Source organism: Limulus polyphemus, unplaced genomic scaffold (assembly GCF_000517525.1).
Source record: "Limulus polyphemus unplaced genomic scaffold, Limulus_polyphemus-2.1.2 Scaffold1123, whole genome shotgun sequence".
Lineage (NCBI taxonomy): Eukaryota > Metazoa > Arthropoda > Merostomata > Xiphosura > Limulidae > Limulus > Limulus polyphemus.
The window spans coordinates 45,897-70,390 of NW_013666733.1; the positions used below are offsets into that span (position 1 = coordinate 45,897).

The window sequence follows — 24,494 nt, forward strand, 5'->3', positions numbered from 1 at the left end:
CCTGACAGAACTTGTAACTGTATTACTTTACCATTCTTATGTATTCCTGACAGAACTTGTAACTGTATTACTTTACCATTCTTATGTATTCCTGACAGGACTTGTAACTGTATAACTTTAACATTCTTATGTATTCCTGACAGTACTTGTAACTGTATTACTTTACTTATGTATTCCTGACAGAACTTGTAACTGTATTACTTTACTTATGTATTCCTGACAGGACTTGTAACTGTATTACTTGACCTTTCTTATGTATTCCTGACAGGACTTGTAACTGTATTACTTGACCTTTCTTATGTATTCCTGACAGGACTTGTAACTGTATTACTTTACCTTTCTTATGTATTCCTGACAGGACTTGTAACTGTATTACTTTACCTTTCTTGTGTATTCCTGACAGGACTTGTAACTGCATTACTTTAACATTCTTATGTATTCCTGACAGGACTTGTAACTGTATTACTTCACCATTTTTATGTATTCCTGACAGGACTTGTAACTGCATTGCTTTAACATTCTTATGTATTTCCAACAGGTCTTGTAACTGTATTACCTTACCTTTCTAGCATGTTCCTGACAGGACTTGTAACTCTCCTTGTACAGTCCTTGATTTGGTCTAAATAAGACAGTTGGACATAAATAAATAGGAAAATATAAGAAAAGTGAAATAGAGTACTCATATTCAAAAGGTGTTTTGGAGTAATAAAGTTTGAACCATGATGACAGCTGAAAAGAAGCTTAGTTCATAGCATTCACTTTAAGATGCGTTGATGTATCAATTTCTTTCCTACGCACATTATAGTTATCAAAGAAAGAAGATTACTGAAATATGACATAATAGCATACACGCACGTCCTCTCTCTGAATGTTCTAAGTGTGAACAACTGTAATGAATAATAAACACATGCTAACCTGGCATTTTCTGTGTATCTTTATTTTAGGAAGTTAGCCACCAATTCACATAAAATAAACGGATAATTGTGTTTAATGAATGTAGACTTGAATTATTAATAAAGATATCAGATGTATATAGATAACACTTTCATTGAGGTAGAAACTGTACCTCTCAGATATTCATAACAACACAAAATGTAATATATTATTTTAAGTTTCTTCTAGCAATCGATGTGTTCGAAGGAAAACAAAGTTTGATTATAAACAAGATTACGATAAAGACGTATAATTACGTATAATTTTACTTTAGATACTGAAGATGAAATCTGATAGAATTCCGAAATGTTTATCCACGTCCCCTTTTTGTCAATAAACAATGTTGTATATCATAAGTGTCGTAATCTTGTTTATAATCAAATTTCTTCTAGTTAGCCAAAATAATGAATAAATATTTCTTTAAATTTGCATACCGAAATAAATGGAATTTGACTTTGTTTAATGTATGCTAATATAGATCAATTACCATAATTATTTTTCACTTCTTCACATTACTTTTTTTAGTTATAAAATAGAACTAAACATGAGTATTTTCTCCAAGGTTTCCAACGTAGATAAACGGAACTAAACATTAAAAATAAATGTGATTCCCAACCTATCAATCAATTTACCATTGTCACTGAGTTATACTAGTTTTAGGAGGTTCCATCTCTCATCTGTAATCCTGAACAAAAGCATATTGAAAGAATAAGATAAGTCTTCATATATATATAAGCCATTTCAAAACACCATACATGGAACTAAAAATTGGTTCATTTAGGGTGGTATGAGCAAAGAACTTGAACCATTTCATTGTCTTTCTCAGATATTTCTGCATAAGTCTGCTATGCAGCATCATGCCCGGGAGGTCCATAGTGGTGACGTCAAGCCCCACCAGTGTCAGAATTGTCTGAAGACATTCTCATCAAACCATCAGCTGACCCAACATCTCCGTGTCCACACGGGTGAGAAGCCATACAAGTGTTCATACTGTGACCGTCGCTTCAAGCAGCTTTCTCATGTTCAGCAGCATACCAGGCTTCATACGGGTAAAAACGTATTTTAAGAAAATGGTTTGATACTGAATATGCATTTTATACTAAGCAGTCTGACTCTAAAAAATGTTCTTGTAGCCTTTTAATTTTAATCTGTATCCGAAATAATTTGATTTTTAGACTTTTCAATTTTGGGTTTGCATTATATATGTATCAACAATATTTTCGTTTCACTGACGGGATGCATGGTTGGTGCTAGTTCCAGTCTTTGACGTCTTACTGTAGGGCTACATTTTGTTGTTCTAATTGTTATATGCTATACAGATCAACAATAAATCATTTTACCAAATCTATTGAAATTAATTAAAAAGCCAGAGCTTTATTATTTGTTACATTAAAACTTTTATTTTAAAGACTAACATTTATGGTTTTTGATGTGCAACATTTACACATTTATAACTGTAGTGTTTTGGCCTTTCATAGTATTAGGAAAAAACTCTGTAGCAAAATTTTGTGAACTTTATATACAATAGCTGATTTCTTTAGTATTAGTAGCAGTAGTAGCATCATTGCATAAAGACTGATATTTTTGATGTGCTACATTTACACATTTATAACTGTAGTGTTTTGGCCTTTCATAGTATTAGTAAAAAAACTCTGTAGCAAAATTTTGTGAACTTTATATACAATAGCTGATTTCTTTAGTATTAGTAGCAGTAGTAGCATCATTGCATAAAGACTGATATTTTTGAAACGAAAAAAATTGCAATTAGGCTTAGTGCCACAATTTTCTTTCCAACAATGATCATAAGGAGTAAATTGCCACTGTAGAAGTTTGTGCTATAGAAAATAATATATAGATATCTGAATCATCAAGTGATAATTATGAATAATAATTATTATGTTCATAACAACATGGGGACAAATATGCATTTCTGTTATGAAAACAAAATCTCCAGCTTATGAGATTGATTATTAACATGCCTTCTGAACTATTATGTAACTTGTAACCCAAAGATTTGGAGCACCTGTTAAAGGATCGGAGCTTTTGGTTCTGTTATTAATACTTTATATTCAAATTCAGATTATGTGATAGGATGGAAGAGATAGACATACTTTGAAACGCATTCCTTGATCAAGCCCTTTTCTTGGCATTTATAGGTGTGTTAAAGCAAAAAAAAAAAGTGGTGTAGAGAACACAACAAATTTCTGTAATTTATAAGGTTATTTCTCCACTATTTATGATAAAATAATTTCCAATACTTCAGCAAGTGCTGTCACATTTGTCTGCAGCATATACTCAGTAGTTTTTCTTTTTAGCCCAGTAGTCCAAAATACATTAAACCTAGTTGGGTACTAGAAGGATCTTAAAAACTTTAACACGAGATTGGTGTTGGTAAAATACTAAAATGCTCCCTGTTAGATTTGGATGACCATGTGCACAAAGATGGTGAGTGACAGATGCAATTGATTACTTATGACATTCTATAGCTTTGCCACACGGTAATTCCCAGTATAGTGAACACAACATGTGGGTAAAGGCATGTGTTTGTTAGAATATATTTTAGTGTTAATTACTTCTGAGGTAGCTATACAAGAAAGTTATACATTTATTGCAGTGACATATATGTGCTCATATTGTGGTAAACTATGACATTTACTTCATCATGCATGATTGAGTGCTCATGCAACAGAATTGGGCAAATAAAATGCTGACACGTATTGCCTGTGCATTACATAATGTCCATTTGAAATTACTAGCTTCATGTAATGTGTCAGCACTTGAACGACCTTGTAGTATCATCACTAAGTCATTTGTGTCATGTGCATCACTTGTGTGTGCAGAATCAATCTTGATCGGTTGCATCAAGTACATACTTGCATTGGAAGTACCACAGATGTGATCTGATAACAATGGGAGCCTATACGTAGGTATAACAAAAACAACAGAGATGTAACATGAACATAGCTGCCCACTGTCCTTGTTTCTGAGTGACATTGGCAGTACGAGCCATACAATTGTTGACCAACTGATGCACTATCATAGGAGGTCTGTAGAAATTAGACTTTCAAATACATAAACGCATACAATAATTAGAGTTTGACCAGTAACAGATTATTGTCGTGTTTGTGATAGAATGGTACATAATTTTGAATGTCTGGAAGGTGCTCCTGAGGTTTCTGAGTAGACAGTCTTGCATGTTTCAACATGTGTGTGTCAATGGTTAAATTACCAAGGTATTCTTGGTAAGTATGGGGAAATCAGGCTACTTGAGAGCTGTGTTTTTACTGCCAAAGAGTTTGTTGGATCTGTTAGTCAGCAGGCTGTCTTTACCTCAACAACCAGATGACAAACAACACATGGTCCTTATTTCAATTACACACAAAATAAGAGTTGACCAATTCCTGTGACAAGTAGAGTCAGGGAAACCCTTTCTGGCTAGGATTGCCTTTGGAAATGGCACCAATACAACCTATTAATATTACCATACAACACACAGTACTAGGTCCTTATTTCAATTACACACCAAAGAAGAGTTGACCAACTCCCGTGACAAGTAGAGTCAGGGAAACCCTTTCTGGCTAGGATTGCCTTTGGAAATGGCACCAATATAAGCCATTAATATTACCATGTTCTTTATTGATGGAGCAGTGCATCTGCCCCAGTGTTGATAAACTTTATTGTTTTCGTTTTTTTTTGTAGAATTTTTTCTCTATCTAAGAAATAAAAAATACTCTGGTTGTATATACCTTACTATCAAACATGGTGTAGTTAGCTTGCAAGTTATATTTTGAATACTTACACTGATTTCAGTATTGGGAAAAAGAAAAAGTATTAAGGCTAATATACTCAAGTTTCTAAGCAGAGTACATGCCTCTCTTATTATATATATATTTGTTATTTACACTATAATATTAATTTAAAGAACAAAACCTGAGATAACATATTGACCTTAAAGCTTCAAAATCAATTCATTTTCATTACCTCTTGTATAAAAATTAAAAAATTGGTAGCTTCTGCTCATCAGTCCATAACACCAGCAGCTTAAATTGTTTTTTAGGTTCAAAACAATAAGTATTAACTAGAGAGCCTGCTGTTGACATGTATCCAGTATGTACAGGCTGCTGACCAAACTGAGGACTTTAAAGTAGAGAATGAAGCTTTTGAAATCGAACAACATTGAGACATGATACATATCATTAATATATTGTTTGATGGGGCTACTTTTGGGCTATTGAAAAATAATATAACGATAATTACAAAACTATATTATTTTTTATTGAGTTTCTACCACCAGAAACTAGTTTGTTTCATTAAATCAATATTTTTCAAGCTTCAGAATAAGAATTTTGAGTGGAAGATTCTAAGTAACCATTCAAATATAAAAAATAATTTTAAACCAGGATTACATTGTACTGTATGAAAAGGATATTACAAATGCCTCTTAACCTAGCATGCGGTTTGAAAGTGACATCTAAATTATATTATTCTTTGTAGTATAAATATGTAAGCAACTTACCAATAAATAAATAGAAACTTCCAAGTAAATAACCCTAACATGTAAGTACAGGTATATCTTAGTAAATATAATAAAATTAACTTTATTTTCATAATGTCACATAGATGGATGATGGGAATGCAGTCAAAGTTAGCAATAAATCACCAGGTCAGTTGCAGTACCACTGTCCGTAGTGAATAGGGTGACATTACAGTTCCATATATGGAAAACAACAGTATTTGAACAGCCTGACCACTCATAACCAATAAATTGGACCCTTCGCGGTGTGAGAAGAAATGTGGAGAGGGACCTGCATCAGACAGCTGTGCGATACTATTATAAGTTATTTTCATAGCATGCACATTTCTCTGACATTGGACGTACCTAGGTTTGGAGATCGTCTTTCTAGGAACTTCTGTTAAACCATGTGCTAGTTATCATAAAATATGGAAGTATTTACGTCACTGTGTGAGGTGTCATTTGGGCAGCTGGACAATCTCTGATAGTTGAAGGGATGGTCAGTGCTGTTCTATACATCACAGCTCTTCAACATAGTTTTCTGTCTTTACCCCAATGACCAGCTTACCAGACAAGCCAGTGTTTTCATATAAGATGGTGTTGTTGGTCATTTAGCCTAAGTCTTATAAGGATGACTTGAATATCAGGATGTTACCTCTCTCCTATAGCCTTGCCAGTTGCTAGATTGTTACCAACAAAAGCATCTGAAACAGCCTAATTTATAACTGTAGTGTTTTGGCCTTTCATAGTATTAGTAAAAAACTCTGTAGCAAATCAGGCTCTGATTTCAAATTTGTAAATGCAACATGCACTCCCTGTTTCCATATAAATCTTGTGAAGGGCAGATCTACTAAATTCAATTGGTAACCTTGCAACTTTGTTTTATATTTGATTAGTTAATGAAATGTCATTCTTTTTGGAGTTGGTTTCTGTTTACTTACTTGTAATCTGTGTATCTGAAAGTTCTTCATTTCTTCCAAGTTTCGTAATCAGAATACACGAACTGATGAGAAAATGGCTTTATAATTAAACCCATTGAATACTCTGCTAACATAGCAGTTCATGATCACATTTCTTTACTGTTGTCAAATGGTCAAGCCATCAATAGGAATATTTGAATGGGAAGAAACATCTGAGCAAAAAATGTAATTTTTTATGAGTAATAATTTCCTGTATATTTTTGATATATACACTGAGAAAATTTGCACTATAGTTTTATCGAAGGATGGCGACATCAGTCTTAGATCACACAACCTGACAAACCTTCCACTGTATGTGAATGTCAACCCAAGTGTCCATTGGAAATGCATCCGATCACTTGATAGGTATGTGGTCGAATGATATGGCTGTGATAGCATTTTTATGGCCATCCTTTTTGTGAAAATGCATTGAATTTGAGATGTTCCTGGAATAATTTAATGTTTTAGCCGTGAGTCTTACTAAGCATCAGATCCATGTTTATTATCACATTAACCATCTCAGTTGTGTTTTGTAACTAAGCCTTTACTTTTTAGATGTTCCAGAGTGATTGGGGGAGTGGTTTTGAAGTGTGCATTGCTGTTCTAAATGTTCAGCTGTATACGTTTTTTCTGCTTCTAATTCCATAATCAAAATATTGTGTCTGTCCTTTGGTTCTGTCATGTTTAGCAATCTTCTGTATGAATATCTTTTGTTGGGAAAGCTTTACATCCAATCCAGCCAATCAGTCTACCTCTGGCAGAGATCTTGCTTCAAACCAAATATATAAATAGTAAACATGATGTCTGTTGAACCACTACATTGGCATATGTGGATCAATCAAATAAAGTGCAATTAACTTTCTGTCTGTTTTGCAGTTTAGAGTTAATAACCTGTATGTTGTTGTTTTTTTTATCTGACAGACTTTCACGCCTGTTCTTCTGTCATTCTGTTAGGTGAACGACCTTACAAGTGCCACATCCAAGAATGTGGACGTGCTTTCATTCAGCTATCTAACTTACAGCAACATTTGAGAAATCATGACAACCAAATGGAACGATCAAAAAACAGGCCATTTAACTGCAACATTTGTGGGAAGGGATTTGCTTCAGAAAGCAGTTTAAGAACACACCGATTAAAAGTAGGTACTACTTTCTCTCGTGTAACTCTTCGGTTACGATATATTTAAATGTTGTTGTTTTTATGATGATTCCAAGTAGCATGTAGACTGTTCAACTTCAATGTTGTCAGATTTACAAGTTTAAAATTGTTTTACCCAACCAGGAAAGTATCTGTTTTAAAAATGTTTTAAGTTTGAAGAGAATCATTTTTAGCATTAGAATACACTTGTCACAAACTTTTAGAAGAGAAGAAAAAGAAAAATTAGTTGTTGTTACTTAAATAATATTACTTAGTTTATATATAATCGAGTGCTTAACAAGGAAATATTACCATAATATAGCTTCTGTTAATATCAATATAAAAAAAACTTGTATTTGATTTTGTTATGTATACTTCACATTCTTTATATTTCATGCCTATTTTGTCACAAAATTAAAATTATATAATGTCCAGTTGCAATCCCTGCCATGAACAAAATATCTGCTTGTAAGGTAGGTTTTATTTACTAAAATTATGTCCTATCATAATTATAAACGAAGAAAAAAGAAGACTTATTTGTTAGGGTTAACTTTGTGTGTTATTATATAACAAAACCTATACCAATTGACAACTGCATTTTGAAGTAGGGTAATTTCATATTATGTAATCTAAATAGAGAATGTGATCATTGGAGGCTTTTATGCCAAAGTAAAGTTTAAGTCCTGAGTAAAAATTTTGCTATTGCACATAGTTTGATCTGTTATTGAAGAAGAATAGTTAGCTTAACTTCCTTTGTTTTACTTTTTTTATGAATTAATTCCTTAGAAAACAGGTTGGATAGCATATAATTTTCATCAGGTAACTGATTATTATACTTGTCTTAGTGTGTTTAAAACATTTGCAAATTAGTTTTTTAAAAAAATTAATAGCAAACTGAAATGTAACTGTCCTCAATTGTTGTAGAAAACTGAAAGAAAGCAAAAAATAATTATGCTCCAGATACATGTACGCAATTATTTTTGGTTTTGGTTTTTTTTTCAACTCTTATATTAGCTTAAAATATAACAGCCAATTATATCAAACAATTAGTAGCAAGATTTTAGCTTTTGTGCAATGATAGCTTCAACCATGGCTTTTTTTACAACTTGAGAAATTATTAAGTTACTTTAAGCATTCCCTGATTTGGACTCAGACAAGTTGTTTAGCAGAATTTCACCGTGGTATATTTTAATATTTTTAGGGCCTTTTCTTTTTTTACTTCTTTTACCTTCTAATATTGTTTATAAACAGGATAAACATCTCTTTGATTAAATTTAATATCATACTAGCAGTTTGGAGTACTTACTTTAATGAAAATGTTGGTGAAGTTATTTTTAAAACAGTCTGTGTTTGTATACAATTTTATAGCTGTGTGGGTTATGTGATTAAACTAAGTATTTGAGAAAGGAAGTTAAAATATCATATCACGCATACAAGTTTTTCAATGGGAAGTCTTAGTTAACAGTTTGAATGCCACACATGGTTTTTGAGTTGTGTGAGACACTTCTCACAAAGGATTACTTGTCAAGGTATTTCAACAAAGACATGATTCAAAACATTCCTACTACAGCTTTCTCTTCTTTTGTCCAATGCTTCTTAAGCTCTTTCCTTGTTCTTTTTTTTTCTAAATCATCCACATGTAAGCAGAAGAATCAGTTTTCTGACACATCTGGTTGACAGATTTTGCACAGAACTGTCATTCTTTAATGTAATTCATCACTACACTCTCCAAGTTCAGCTTCTGAACTGAGTGTGGGTTCTTAGAACAGTTGATGCTCATTAATATTCATCTGTCTAGGCTTCATGCATATTTTAAGGTTTTTTTATTTTATTTTAAGGATCTTCTTTGTAGTCCTTACTGGTTTAATTTTTACTTAGACCCCCCCCATTTTTTCTCCCATCAAAATCAATACTTTGTCACAATGATACTTAATTCAAAATCTTATAATGCTGAATATCTAACATACAATTCTCTTTTTGAAACCCTTTGGGTCAGTGAGAAGCACAATGGTTTAAAGAACTAAATTTAGGATTTGATCCCTATGATGGCATCAGTTCAGATATCTTATTTTGCAGTTTTATTCTTACCAATCACATAAGCTCTGTTTTATTTTATGAATAATCTTTAAAAAATTCTTGATGGAATTTGGCAATTTTCGCTCTACCAATACTATGAATGTTTATATATTTTTTATTGTGCTTTGCTTAAAAGCAATACATTTATAATTGTTGAATAAATTTTTTACCATTACTGGGATTACAATAAACCCAAACATAACTTACTTAAAAATAACACCCTTGAGAAAAAAGTTATTAATTTGATGCTGCTTTTGTTATTTACCATTCCTTAATTTTTGTTTTTATCCAGACCACCTTTTGAAAGCATTTAGACTTTTGAATCATTTTCATTATTAATATAGATGTCTATTTATTCCCAACAACTAAAAACAAACTCCAAATAATGACGGGAACATCTTATTAGTGTAAATTTTGCCTAAAAGCTTGCTGATTGATTGTTTTGTTTTTTTGTTTTTTATCATTATTATTGCAGTTAAATGCCTATGCATTCATGATCTTCTTTTAGTTATAATATTAGGTTCTGCTATTGTGTTGTCTAAAAATGTTTCTGGCAAAACTAATAGTATTTTAAAATAGGATTGGCTATAATTTTACAGTATAAAGTCTAAAATTCAAAAGCTTTGTTACATATATATGTATATATATTAATTGAGTTTATAACAGTCTTGAAGCTTGCAGTACTATTGTGTGGGATTAATATCATAATACATATAGAGAAAACTGGGGGAAAAATAACACATTTTAATAAGGTATATAGAGTGCACTACAATATATTTTTTTTAATGAACTTTCTGTAAACAAACTATAGGTTTTTTAATATAGTATATAATTTCAGAATAATTAAACTTAAACTTTTTTGTGTTCAGTGAATTTGAGACAATTATAAGAAATGTATTTAAAATGTCCAATGTGTTTAGTTTTTTGTTTTTTTATGGCATGTGCAGTTGTTTAATTATGGGTACAAAATCCTCCATCAAGAGTTTCCTTAATTTCTGTTCAAATATTTTACAGAAGATATAGATAATTGTCAAAGTTTAATATCATGGGAGAGCAGATTTATTGTGTCAAATGAAAAAAAATGATTGGTGTTTTAAGTATTTAACCATGTCTTTTTTTATTTTTCTCTAGCAATATGCATCCTTGCTTGGAGGATTGTTACGGATTGGTGTTTTAAGTATTTAACCATGTCTTTTTTTTCTTTTTTCTCTAGTAACATGCATCCTTGCTTGGAGGATTATTATGGATTGGTGTTTTAACTATTCAACTGTGTATTTTTTTTTCTCTAGTAACATGCATCCTTGCTTGGAGGATCAAGCTCACAGTCTTGTCCTGTTTGTCATAAGATCTGTGTGAATGGAGAAGCCCTCATGGAGCACATGCGAGTCACTCACAAGGACCCAAATGCTTCAGGGACTCCAAGTAAGAAAAAACACTGCGAGTCCCATACTCTATCTGATCCTAATCATGCTACCTCAAATATAACAGATAAAAACTCCATTTCCCCCCTCTATTTGCCTTCTGTTAATCCTTCCCCAACTTCTTCCCTTATGCGGAGTCCTTCAAATTCACATGAGGGTAGTCATTTGCATCCGACTTCTCTAGCAGCCCACATGGGCTTTACGGGTCATCCTGCACTCGGTGGATTTCTGACTAGCCAACAGTTAGCTATGGGGCATTTCCTAGTCCCACCAGTTACTTCGTCACCCAGTACATCCCAACCTCTGCACTTTCCACTGGCAACTCGACCTCAACCTTCTTTTTTAAACCTATAATAAGTAGATCACCACTAATTTAAGCCTAGTAATTAAAATAGTATTTCTCAAGCAATGCACCTTAATAGTGACTTTATTTAACCAGATTGAAAAGGAGGTTTAACTTGCATTTTTTGGTATATATATATATATATATATATATAAATATATATATATATATAGATTAGATATACACACATATAATATCGTTCACAAATTCTCATGCACTAGAACGTTTACAAAACAGTATCATTGCATTTTGACATTCTACAAGATGCTGTTCAAGACGAATATCTTTACAAAGTTTAATCCTTAGAGTGCCATATGAGTAGAATCAGCTCAGATATATGACATTTCACCAGAAATGGAAATCATTTCAGTTTGTTATTTAAACATATTGAGAAAGAAATGTTTCCTTCCATGGATATATGATCTCGTACAGAAATTCTCATGAGCTATGGTATTAACATGGCAGTCTCATTGTTTGGTTCTAGTTTCTGCTTTAAGTTCTCTTCAGATTTGGATACCACTCTGGTACTCCTGTAAAATCTCTTAACACTTGTAGCTTCACATAAGCAGAGTCAGCTTAAATTTTATGGCATTTCACTAAAAGTGATGCTAAGTTCAATTTAATGCAAGAATATGCATATTACCTGAATAAAACTTGGCTTGCAGTTTTGAACATTATGCAGACTACAAACAAAATCAAAGGGCTTGACTTTTTTTTATGTATCTCTTTTTGTGTTTGTAAAAATGTGCATTCTGTGTGAGATGCATGATCTTTTTCTTGCATGATTTTTGTGTCTGAAGACAAGTTACTAACGGGCTGGTGAAAAAATAATAATAAAAAAATCACTAAAAGTAGAAAAACATAATATTTTTTTATGTTATTCTGTGACAACTTTTAATTTTTTCAATTTATGTTTATATGGGCAGTTTCAATATACATACATATTTCACTTTTTTCATATGTAGCTGACAAAACCAAAACATACACTTAATAATCTCAAGAACGGGTAACATTTAGTTATTTTACTTTTCTTCATTTACTAGGTAACACTTTACAAAGTTATTTCTTCAGTTTGTGCTTGCATTGTGCATAGAACATTCTCCCAAGATGTCCCGAGCTTAGCTGTAACTACGTTTCCAATTTTACTTGTGTATTTACTGCTGGAATAACTCGCTTGCAAAGAAAGTAATTTTTTTTTTCATAGGATGATTTTAAGTATTGTTAAAAATTTTGCAAAGCTATAGTAAGCCAGGAAGGAATTAAAAAAGAAGTCTCTTGGACTGTAACGCAGTGGGATCTGTACACTTGTTTCTTTGTGGAGGTAATGTAAGAAATTAACTAATGAATTGTAATGATTCTAAACTCGTGTTTGATGATTGATTAGGTACAACCAACCGCTGATCGATTATTAATAGATTGTTGATAGCAATGTAACAGTGATTAAACAGTCATGTGTAATTAATGATTTCAGTGAATATTGTTGATAGCTTTCTTAATTAATCTGGCTTTCACCACTGTAAGGCTCAGCATTTTTTGTCATGCTAGTATGACCTACACTAGATTTCTCAGATCTCGATTCTGCATTAACACACCCACTCATTAGCTAAATGCAGGTAATCTTGTATGACAGAAAAATGTGCCCACACCATCACGCATAAGTAATACAAGTGCATACTTTCATATATGCTGCCACTTTTTCATTTGTTCATTGTAACAGTTGTCAAAATACTAACCAAGTAATTGGTTGAGGCTATAATTAATCCATATCCAATCTGAGGTATAGCTAGTGTTATGAGAATATGCTGTGTAAGTAAAATATATCTTAGGTTGTACAAGTACTCGAGGTGTAAAGTTTGTGAAAAAGAAAAAAAGAAGGATCTGAGCCCGTGTAAATTAAATGTAAAGGAAATATAAAACCGGCTGCTGTGTGTAAGGAAGTTGGATGCATAATACTATCATTGTTTGTGTACGTAAGATGCATAATCTGTTGTTACATCTTTTATAAGATGAATGATCATGGACATTTAAGGCTGCTGTTATTGTATCTTGTGTTAGCCAAAGTTTGGCTACAAGAGGTTACAAGGTAATATTGATGATATTTTGTGCTTTTTGTTGTCAGATAAAACTGTACATCTTCAGATACGAAGTAAAATAAATCCCATTTAAGTTCATTCACAAGGTGAAATTGATGTTTGATAATTGAAAAAAACTATATGTAATTTTTAATTACATGTAAATATATATACAAGCAAGGTGCTGACAAGCCAAGTTATAAATTTGTTGTCACAAGTTGCGTGTCTTCTTTTTTACCTTTTTTTTTTATTGCTATTAAGAGTTTTTATTGAAACTATGAATATTAGCACCAAATGTAAGATTTAGTTGACAGATAATTATTACTCAAATGATTTTATTGGTAGAAATGTTTTTCTAAATGTAATTTCTTCATTGGTTTCTTTGCTTTTTAGTATAAAGTATTAACTTAATAATTCATGCACCTTTATATGTATGTTATATGGCCCATGTTATCTGTTAGCTTGTTTATTAAAAACTAATTTTCTTTAGTAGTTCATTGAATAAATGAAAATAATTTAAATAATAAAATGTTGGTGTTTGTTTATCAAGTGGTTTTTTTTTGTTCTGCTTTACATGTGTTCTGTATAACTTATAACATCTATTAATAAGTGAATGCAAGTTCAAAACTAGCATTCATTGCAAACTTTCAAATTCTGTTCTGAAGCCTCGATCAGAGAGAGTAGCCTCACACTGCTAAAATTGTTGGATGTATTAGTCCCCGTGAGTGCTCCAGTACAGGAGCCAAAATAGTGCAATAAATTCAAATATCACCATCTAGTGAAATCATATAAAATTTTAATCATTTTTTCATTTCAGAATAAAATGTCTGTTAATTTCTGAATGAAATTGTTTAAGGATTGTTCTTCCTCACTTGTATTATTAACCCTTTTTCTTGTCTAAGTGTTGTAGTTTTGCAAATTTTAAGTGTCAAATGAAAGGCATGCTGCTTCCTACTTTGTAGTACGAGTCGTTGAATGCATTTGATAAGAATGAACTACTGAGACTATATGTTTAACCCTAAATCATGTTACTCAGAAGGTTCAAAGTTCCTTGGAAATATTTTTTAAAACTTTTTGTTGTGTGTTTTTAAAGGAGTGTTTTATGTGGATCATAGATAAAATGAAAAATATTAAAAAAACTAGCACAAGTTCCTGTTATCTTTTTAACCAGTACTGTAAAATGATTATATGATTTCTGTAATCATTTTTTTTAGAAAGAATGATTGTAATTTCAATACAAAATTTACACATATCTAATTGAGAAATTTCTATTCTAAAAAGAGAGAAAAAAATTTGACTGTGTTAAAAGTTTTCCTTACTTACCAGTCCACCTCAGTCATTATTTAATAATTTATGTACCCTAAAAAAATGTAGAACATGTAAACGTACTTTGCATTCTTTCTTCACAATTCCTTTATTATTTTGACAGTTCTGTAGCGTAGACTTGGCTTGTAAGACAAATGGAATGTTTCCTCCCAAGCAAAGAATTGTGTACATTACTTGATTATTAACATTTAATAATATAAAACATTATTAATGTTTGTGAACTTAAACCTATTGAATAATTTACATTGTGATTAGGCTGTTTCCAAATGAGTTTATTTAAAAACTGGAAAAAAACCTGAGCATTTGATGAAATTCGACTCACTCGGTAAATCAGTCTAAAAATGTAATATTTCTCATACATGGATTGCAATATTACTTTTTTTTCCTGAAGGAACAGTTTTTTTATTATTATTATTATTTGTAAACTAACAGTTAGGAAGAAATTTCCTGAATATATAGCTTTTATGGAACAGGATGTTATCCAGTCATGTGAAAAGTTCCAAAAAATAATTTCATGAAGCTCCTACAATTCTTAATAGAAAAACGTTAAAGTATTAAAATAATTTTCCATAGCAACTTGTTAGCATACGTTGTAGATACTTTGCTTCTCAGTGCAGAGGAGAACATATTTCTTATCCCTTATGTTTGTATAAGGCTCAATGTTGCATCAAAATAATATTGTGTAATGTTTATTGTTATCAGTTTGTTTACTTCTATTTCATTACAATGCATGTTTTTAGATATCCATTCATCTCTGATTACTGATAGTTTTTATCTTTGAAGTAGTAATATACATTATATGACAGCGGAAGATTCATCTCATAGAATGGTTTGTACATAGATCTTCTAAAGATTTCCATAATGCAGCAGTTACTAATGTCTCACTAAACACATTTTTTTTTCATGAAATATTGATATATTTTTTAAGGTTTTTCTTTTATTTCATGGACTAAACATAAAAATATTGTCCCCTTCGGGAAACCTTCACTCCTAATTAAATTTACGTAGGTATGTTTACAGCTGTACAATGTCTCTGTGGTATTCTGATGTTTTCCAAATCATCAGAATTAAATGTTATCCTAAGATACCTCGTGAAATTGAATTTTGGGGTCTCAGTACATTACCATTTCATGATTTGAGCTTTCCCTCTTGTGTATGAAAATTCTAGAAAATTTAGATTTGCAAGCATAAAATGGCAACTCTATATATATATGTTTATATATAACCTGTTTTATTATTCAGTGTCAAAAAGTTAATTACAAATGCTTTTTATGCTATGAATTAACTAGTGCTGCTTGTTCAACACAATTTGTTTTTCTACACTTCATAAAAATGAAAATATTTGGTCATTCGTGTTATTTGATACGAGACAATGTTGTTCTTTGTTGGAAAGTCAAATTTTTTTTACTGGTTATAGAAGAGTGTATTAAGGTACTTGTATCCTCTAAGACAAATCATTCTAGATGAAACATGGTAATAGTTCCTTGTCATTGACAGTTGTTGGCATCATTACCAACTGCCTGATATTGCTCTACAGTATCTTGAATGTATCAAAATACAATGTAACCATTTAGCTGTAACTCTAAAAATAAAGTTTTTGCTGTCTGCATTCTGATTCGTCACAGTTTGAGTTCATTTTAAGTGTTTGGTTTGCAAACCCTTTGAGGTGTAATTTATGAACCTTTTGAGTCACAGTCTGGGAAAAAAAATAAAAAAATTCTGTGTTTTATAATTGTACAGGTCATGCTTATTTCTGTTTAAAAGACGATATAAATCGCCCAACAGAATGCCTTTCATTTGACTTTTGATGGTATATCTTTATTAAATATTTGTTTGGTTGTCAATCTCAAATTTGGTAGGATGCTACTCGAATCTGAAAATGGAAGCATGTTTATTTTGTAATTAGAATGGTTTAGTGTAATGTGGGACTCAAAAGGCTTAATGTGGTGTCACATGACATGAGAAAATGACCTTATTTGGTATTATATCCAAACTCAAAGGGTTTGAAAATAACACACACAACAATTATTCATGTATTCCACCTTAAGCCTTTCTCCACATTAATGTTACATTTATTTAGCTATGATAGCTGAATATAGAAGTTGAGTATGATATATTAAAACAATTTTGGAGTCTCACCACATTGTTACAGTCTGTGTTGCCAAATCCAGTCTTGCTCTGTCTGATGACTGTACATCTTGACAATAGCCCTGCAATATATTTTCCATTGCTAAAATTCCATCATAAGACTGTCATGCCCAAATCACATACCTCCCCCTGCAAGCTTTCCATAAGACACCTAATGGCAAGAACAATGGTTCCAAGTGCTCCTTTCAATAATCAAATTATACAGAAATCCATAGGCACTGTGTCTGGCCACTTGACTCGTATATCTTCATGTCGAATAGCATGGATACCTGTTTCATTCTTGAACTGCTTGAGGTATGCGATAGTAGAATAGATATTTCATGGAAGCAGCTTGTACACACCTGACTTGTGTTGCGTTTCGAGGCAGAAATCATTCTTGATTGCCTTGGGTGCAGTGCAGATATTTGGAGATATCTTTCTGGATGGTTCTGGTGCCCCAAGTTGATCCAAATTCTTTTTTACTAATCCTGTTAAATACAGGGAATATCACAATTTTTAAAATTCTAAATCACTGATGCAAACACATCTTTATGGTCTAATTGTAGGAATATCTTGCATCAGAAATGGCTGTTACATACTGGATGCGAAATTAGAAAAAGCAGAACAATGTCAAAATGTAGCTCTGGTGCATTCATGATTTTATATCGGTCTTAGTCATCATGATTTTCTGACTTGCATATTCAAAATCATTTTGATATAACATACTCAACACTCTGTATTTCAATATTTTCCACAGATAAGCCCAGTTTTTCTGTTTTGTTTTTTAAGTTTTTGAAGTACGTGTATGTACTATAGTGTTTTGAATACATACTTATTAAAACATAAAAACATAGTTTAGGACTATTTTCAACTTTTCCATGATATTCATAACTTCAGATAAGTACCTGATTTCATTATTCAAAAGTAATTTCCAATTTAGCAAGAAACGAGTTCAACATTCCTAAAGTATGAAATATAGACCTACTTTTTCATAAGAGATATTTTGAAATTTAAAATGTACACATAAAGAGGAATTATCTATTATGTATCACCATGCTTTCAATAGCAGCTGTAAATTTTGTATAAATAGAAGTTATAAAAGTGAGGCAAATTAAATGATTATTTGCTTTTACTTTTTTAACATTATTCTCCAAGTTGTAATGTTAAATGTATAAAGAGTAAGATTTTTCTTCAGACAACACAGCTGCTCCAAAATTGTGCAAAAGTTTATGGAAAGAAATATTAGTCTTATCCTACCACTTCAAAGGTTCTGGCTATTTCTATCTTTCTGGTATTAATATTACTTAACAGAACACTAAATACTGGAAAACTAAAAAAAAATTTCCTTCTATGTTATGCATTTTGTTAATTTTTTCAGGAATTTTTTTTCACCAAAAATCATATGATACTGATATCTAATCTTAACCAGCTTCAAGTGTATAATTATATTTATAAATTTTAATATTCTATCTCACAATTTGACATTGAATAGCATAACTTTGTTTCTCATAAAACTAACACTTTTTGTTCTAAGTTTTCACGTTAAGAGAAAACACCAAGTGCTTACTGCCTGGAAGGAAACACAAGATTTAGCTGTATTATAGTTCAGCATACGAATCATCTACACAAACTTAATAAAATATATTTAGTCTCTGATGCTTAATCGGAAACATTTGTACTCAGTCCAGTTCATATTAGTTCAAGGTGAACCCAACATTGTATTGACTTATAAAGCAAAGATAAGTATTCCTAAAAAAGGCTTAGCAGCATGTCTAAAGGCTTACAATGTTAAAAAATTAGATTTCAATACCTGTGATGGGCCGGGCACAAATAGCCCATTGTGTAGCTTTGTGTTTAACAAAAAAACACCAAAAAAGTATCCACGTGAAGAACTAAGTTGAACGTTAACTAAATAACAGATAAATGTTATTTCTAATAAATGATGGTTCTCTGCAGGATCTAGTATTATCTGTAGATATAAAATATGTAACGAAGATGATATTTTTTTTTAAACATCTGTTTTTAAAGAAAAAACTGATAAAATTCATTCACACACGTGGTAACAAATGATAACTTTTGGAAGCAAAGCTTTACACATGTTTAGGAATAAAGATTACAAGAGTACTGGTGAATAATAATATCCATTGATTCTAAACATAAGTTTCTTGTCACCGTGTGAATTTTTTAATGGCCTTTGTACTTTCTAGTTGTTTTCGAGACAAACGGGGATACCAAAGTGTATGTTTTTCAACTGTCTTGAAGAAAGATAGTTACATACAAATATGATAATTAGTCTTCTATCATTTCATTACTTTCACTTCTGTTAAGCTTTATGGTAGAATTCTGATTTGTAAACCGAAAGGTTACTCAGCACATTTTCTTTTCTTTGCAGGGATCTGAATTAGCCTGAGCATTTTCAGGAGCATTGTATAATGACAAAAGAATTATTTGACTTTCTTCAAAACTGACAAAAAATTATTTCTTTCTTAGTTTTGGAGATTCTTGATACAACTTCAATGTTATAATTTGTCAAGGCATCACCTGCATATTTAGTGATAACCTAAAATCATTGTTTCTCGTGCAAAAGACGCAGGAAATTTACACCTAATAAATTAGAAGCATCATCCTCTTCCAGTAGCTGTGACATTACTTACTTTATAGATAAAAAAAAATTTTACTTGTACCAAAAAAAGCTATGGCAAACTTAAAAGATTAAACTGACCTTGTAATCATTCTTTCCTTAAGAAATGACATTGGTCAAAATTGTCATTCCTACTCTGGACATGGTGTGGACATTCTCACCTAATGTGGCAACAGATCTAGCTTTCTCTCTATAAAACTAATCAGATAATTTGTAACAGCCTTACAGAGTTCCTGGATTCTTGGAGAAAATGCCACCCCTTGTGGAGAAATTTGGCTGTAACAACACTTGGAGTAAAGGGAAAAAAATCTGTTCAAGGTATGAAAGATTCTATATATATTTTTTGTCTTTTTGCTTCAATTTTCTCAGAAGTAGTAAGAGTTATCTCTTGAAAAATTGTGAATATATTTACGCATTACTAGTTCAAAGCTAGAAATAGGTATTTTGTAACCCTTTCACATTCTTTCAAGCTCAAATTGTTTCAGTTATTGAAAAAAAATATATACAGATAACTAAACATATTTCCGAGTATTAATTTTCAATGAGCTACAAGAAAATAGTTTTGTCTGTTGGAGAGTTAAATATTTTTACTCTCAGATTTAAGCATTTGTTATGTACTTTTAACATACAGAGATAATTTTTGGACATAATAATAATACCAATCTGTAACAAATAAACAAAACACTTATATTGTCAATTTAACTTCGAATGGGTCATTTCCAAACAATGCTGGTTGAGTCTTAAGTTTACATTATTTAATTATTTTTTTTGTGATACAGCTAGTCTAATTATTTAATTGTTCTTTTATCTTAAAGAGTTTGAAAAAATTAAGACAGGATAGGGCACCGAATTTAAAAGTTTAGAAACAAGGTTTCTTACCTTTGGTTTTAAGTGTTTTTATGGTGGCTGTAAATAAATTTCGACCTCAGTTTATCTAACTTCTTTATAGAAATAAATTACAAATTTGTGTTTTTCTCTTGCAGGTGTGGCTTTACTCCTTCCAGGAACTCTAATCATATATCTTCTTTGTGTGAGCAAACAAGATAAGTAGATTGAAATAGCTGTTGTTTGACCCTAATGACTGTCTCCACGTCATTTCCCCATCCCATCTCTTCACTTTTGAGATTTTGGATTAACAGAGTTTCTAATGTTTCAGTTGTGAAAGCTTAATTTGCAGACTCGGTGAACTGAATGGATTTCTCCTTAACTTGCCAGGCCAGGTGTGACCTAGTAGCTAGCATGGCAGACCATGAATCCAGGTGTCCATGGTTTGCCTATACTGTTGCCACAAAATATAACGAACACTTTGGGGCAGTGAGTTTGAGTAGCCCAAGTGTTGGCAGTGTGGGCTACTGACTAGCTGCCTTCTGTTTAGCCTATTAGTTCACAATTAAGGAAGGGTGGCTTTGAATAAATTTCCCAAATAACCAATCAAATCACCTAAGTTAAAGAGTTTTTCATATTCGTCTGTGTAAAAAAACATAATTTTGAAATCATAACTCGCAAACAAAAACACACTTACTTGAGCTTTATTGTGGTACAATATCCAAGTCGTGTTTGTACCGTAGTATAACCTACATTTACATTTTCTTGTAACCTTTAATGTTCTCTAATCATAAATAATTTTAAAGAAATTCACACACACACATATGTGTGTGTGTGTGTAAAACTAATGATGGAAAGGATGTGGTTAAAAAAATCTTAGCTTTTCTTAATGTATTAATTACACTCTGTATGATTTTTTTAACTTTCAGTGCAACAAAGTTATCAAAATATCAATTCAACTTTTAGGGGCGGATTGGGACACCAGGCTAAATCCTGGTGGGCCAGTGATACCTGGACCAATGGGGTGATAACCTGGTTATACTGTCCTAGTGCTACTGACCAACCTACTGTACATCTCTCTTTCTATATATCATCCTGATTTTTGAGTTTTTGCCGGGCCGTTTTAGGATCCCAATCCCTTTCATCTTATTACATTTAAGATAGCAACTATATGATAAGTGATTTAAATCTTTGACTGCTATTAGAAGAGCAAAATTCATAGGTTTATTAGACTTTAATCTCTGTGTATAGCATAATAAGAATTTAGATATTTTAGTGTTAGAGAAATGAAAAAGTAGCTGAGGCCTAACATGTTGGTTTTCATATATAGATAGTATGGATTTTATCTGAAAGTACAAAGAAATAGTTCAAATCTCTGTAAGGAATTCTTAGCCTATTCATAAAGATATGCTAAAAACTAACAGAGTAACTAAAGTCAATCCTGTTAGAACAGATTTTATGATGAAAAGAAGATTAAAAGATACTTAAAAGTTATTTTTGATGCTGGGATAAACTACTTTAAGTGAATATTTTTTGCTTTATTTATTCATATTAGGCTCCTATGAGCTGTGGCACAAGCATCGGTTTTTGACAGTAGTTAGATTCTTCTTCTTTTCTAGATAAACGTCGAACTACTAGCTATCCCTGCCCTATCTGTGGTAAGAGCTATGTTAATGAAGGATCACTACGAAAGCATATCTCCAGTCATCCAGAGTCAACGTCAACCAATTCAACTCTTCGTGTTTGGCCCTGTTCTGTATGTCAAAGTGTGTTTACACAAGAGAATGGTTAGTGTGTCAATTTTTTAATCTACAACAAAGATTATCGTCAACTTGAACTTAAAAGTAGACTTAACGGAATTCATGTGAAATTCTATTTGCATCCACTTACTTGATTATGGATCTTGGGGGATCATTTACTATGTACAAAAGTTATATTTTAAGAAACGGTGTAAAGTTGATAAGTGTTTTGTTGCATGGTATGGGTTACAATTTATTGTTTCTGAGCAAGGGGCAGCTGAAACGTAAATACATGTGGTTATTTGAAAATTTAATATTGTGAAAATACGTAAGGATCTTCATAATCAGCTTGTATATACATATATGTCAAGCCATATTTGTTAATTTGTATAGTTGAAATCTGTGAATTCATACAAAAAGACAAACTCATCATTATAATATACTCTAAATGAAAATAATTCTATACGATTCTGGAAGTTAAATAAATATATTCCACTTGATTTATTGAGTACAATGGAAAAAAAAAAGATAAAATTGTTGGACACGAAAATGTGATGTTTACTCAGTGTACAAGTATTCTGTTATTGTTATTTCTTACTATATATACAAAAAAAATTGAAACAACTATTCAAGGCAAAAATTTACCATTTAGCTCTTGCAGAAGTAGGTATATTTTTTATCGGAAAAAGTCTTATAAATTGAGAATGATTTGTACCAGTATGAAATGCCATACTGTCCTATCAAATAAATAGAAACTAATATAATTTATCTCGGGTATATAAATTGATAAGAACAATGACCGCGTTGTAATGGTGGGGTATTATTGTGTCCTAGGTCTACTTCATCATATGGAACAAATGCGGATGGATCCAAAGCACCAGTTTGCTGCTCAGTATGTGTTAAGTCGAGCAGCGGCTGAGAGAAGAGAGAAGGAAGCTGGCAGCACCCCTTTGACCGAAACCAACAGTGGAAGCTCTAGCAATTCACTTAATGCTATGGGAGGACCCCCCCTACTTTCTCCAAATAACAATGGTAACCATAACAACATGGGAACAGTGCCCCGTTCGGGAAGAAATGATTGTTCAGGCCCTAACCCTGCCCCTGCTCACACCCCAGCTCCTTCTTCCTTGTCACCTAGATCATTCATACAGCACATGGGTATAGGAGGATTGAACACACAGCAACATTTACAGTAACTGTAGTCTGTAGATATTAGTGTTTATAATTTCCTTATTCTTACCTGCTCTTATTTGTTACACTGGTGAACTTTTTTTAAATCACCTGTTTTTACCAGTGGAATTTCTGTTGATATGGGGGCTTTTTAATGGAAGCAATATGGGCCAAAGCAGATTTCAAAGGGTTTTTAATGCCATTTTGTAGTAGTTTTTAGGCTAATGTAGATAGAATCGTGTTCTCCTTATACACTAGTTATTATTGTATATGTGTCAACTGTGATAGTGCTAAACTGCAGCTAAGTTAAAGCATTCTCAATGTTGTAGCCCCCCTCTTTTTTTTTTTTCACTTTAGCACCAGTGGAAACATTGTTGAAGCATAGCTGTATATTGTGTGTTGTTTTTGTATTCAAAGTGCTACAGCACTCTAAAAAAAAAAACCTTAATGTTACCAGTGTTACACTTCATTGTACTATTATACACATACACACAAACATGTATGTGTTTGCTTCGAAATATGTGAAAAAAAAAAAATTCTGTCTTCTACGAAATGACACCCATAATGGTGTATGACATGTACCTAGGAAGTTTTTGTAATTATTATAAACCATGTAGAGATTTAGAAAAAAAAACAACATGTTGTATCTCTGAGTGAGTTAAAAACCTCCCCCCTCCCTGGGTATTAAAGTAAAGTCAGTAACCCAAATTTAGTTTTTTTACTTATCTTGTATTTTTTTTTTGTGAATGTTATTATTAAAACTGGAAATGAAGGAAATAGTTTTTGTTGTATATAAATTTTTATACTTTTTTTTTACAAGTTTCTGACTATTGTCTAAACAACGTTCTTTTAAAAAATAATTTGATTTTAAATTTGTTCTAATTATTGTTAAGCTTTGTCTAATAAATCACGTAATTAATCAGTTTAAAAATCTCTCTGACTTTAGAATATGATTTTGAAAAATTCAAAAATAATTTGATGATTAACAGTTGAAATATTTATTGGTGCACTGATGAAAAGTGAATATTTTTTTTTGTTGTTGTTGTTAAACTTGATTTATTTATTATATTTTTGGGTAGTCTGTGGTATTTTGGGTCAGTAATGTGAGGAAAGACCTAGTTTCTTGCTCCACTAAAACCTGGTTTTCATTTTGTTTGAAAATTCAGTGAGATTAGCAAAACTGAAGTTTGAAAATTCGGCTTTTGCTTGTA

General features: G+C 31.7%; 1 protein-coding gene across 2 annotated transcripts; it reads left to right on the forward strand.

Moving 5' to 3' along the window:
- The first annotated feature begins 1,684 nt into the window (after window positions 1-1,684).
- Window positions 1,685-24,053, forward strand: LOC106462237 (zinc finger protein 83-like). Of its 2 annotated transcripts, XM_013922138.2 has the most exons (5): window positions 1,691-1,982; window positions 7,360-7,544; window positions 10,909-11,041; window positions 21,994-22,161; window positions 22,948-24,053. In XM_013922138.2, exons 3-5 carry the CDS (start codon window positions 10,990-10,992, stop codon window positions 23,307-23,309), a joined length of 582 nt encoding a protein of 193 aa, XP_013777592.1. In that variant the 5' UTR covers window positions 1,691-1,982; window positions 7,360-7,544; window positions 10,909-10,989; the 3' UTR covers window positions 23,310-24,053. The 2 variants fall into 2 exon arrangements, with proteins under 2 accessions (XP_022245136.1, XP_013777592.1); XM_022389428.1 differs by lacking the exons at window positions 10,909-11,041; window positions 21,994-22,161; window positions 22,948-24,053 and adding an exon at window positions 10,833-10,855 and having other exon boundaries at window positions 1,685-1,982.
- The last annotated feature ends 441 nt before the right edge of the window (window positions 24,054-24,494 follow it).

What these genes read in the sequence shown, in the direction of transcription:
- LOC106462237 (XM_013922138.2), top strand. Translation starts at nt 10,990, where the DNA reads ATGGAGCACATGCGAGTCACTCACAAGGACCCAAATGCTTCAGGGACT. An exon ending in AAATGCTTCAGGGACTCCAA is followed by an intron (nt 11,042 to 21,993) that starts GTAAGAAAAAAC and finishes CTTCTTTTCTAG; the next exon opens with ATAAACGTCGAACTACTAGC. An exon ending in TGTGTTTACACAAGAGAATG is followed by an intron (nt 22,162 to 22,947) that starts GTTAGTGTGTCA and finishes ATTGTGTCCTAG; the next exon opens with GTCTACTTCATCATATGGAA.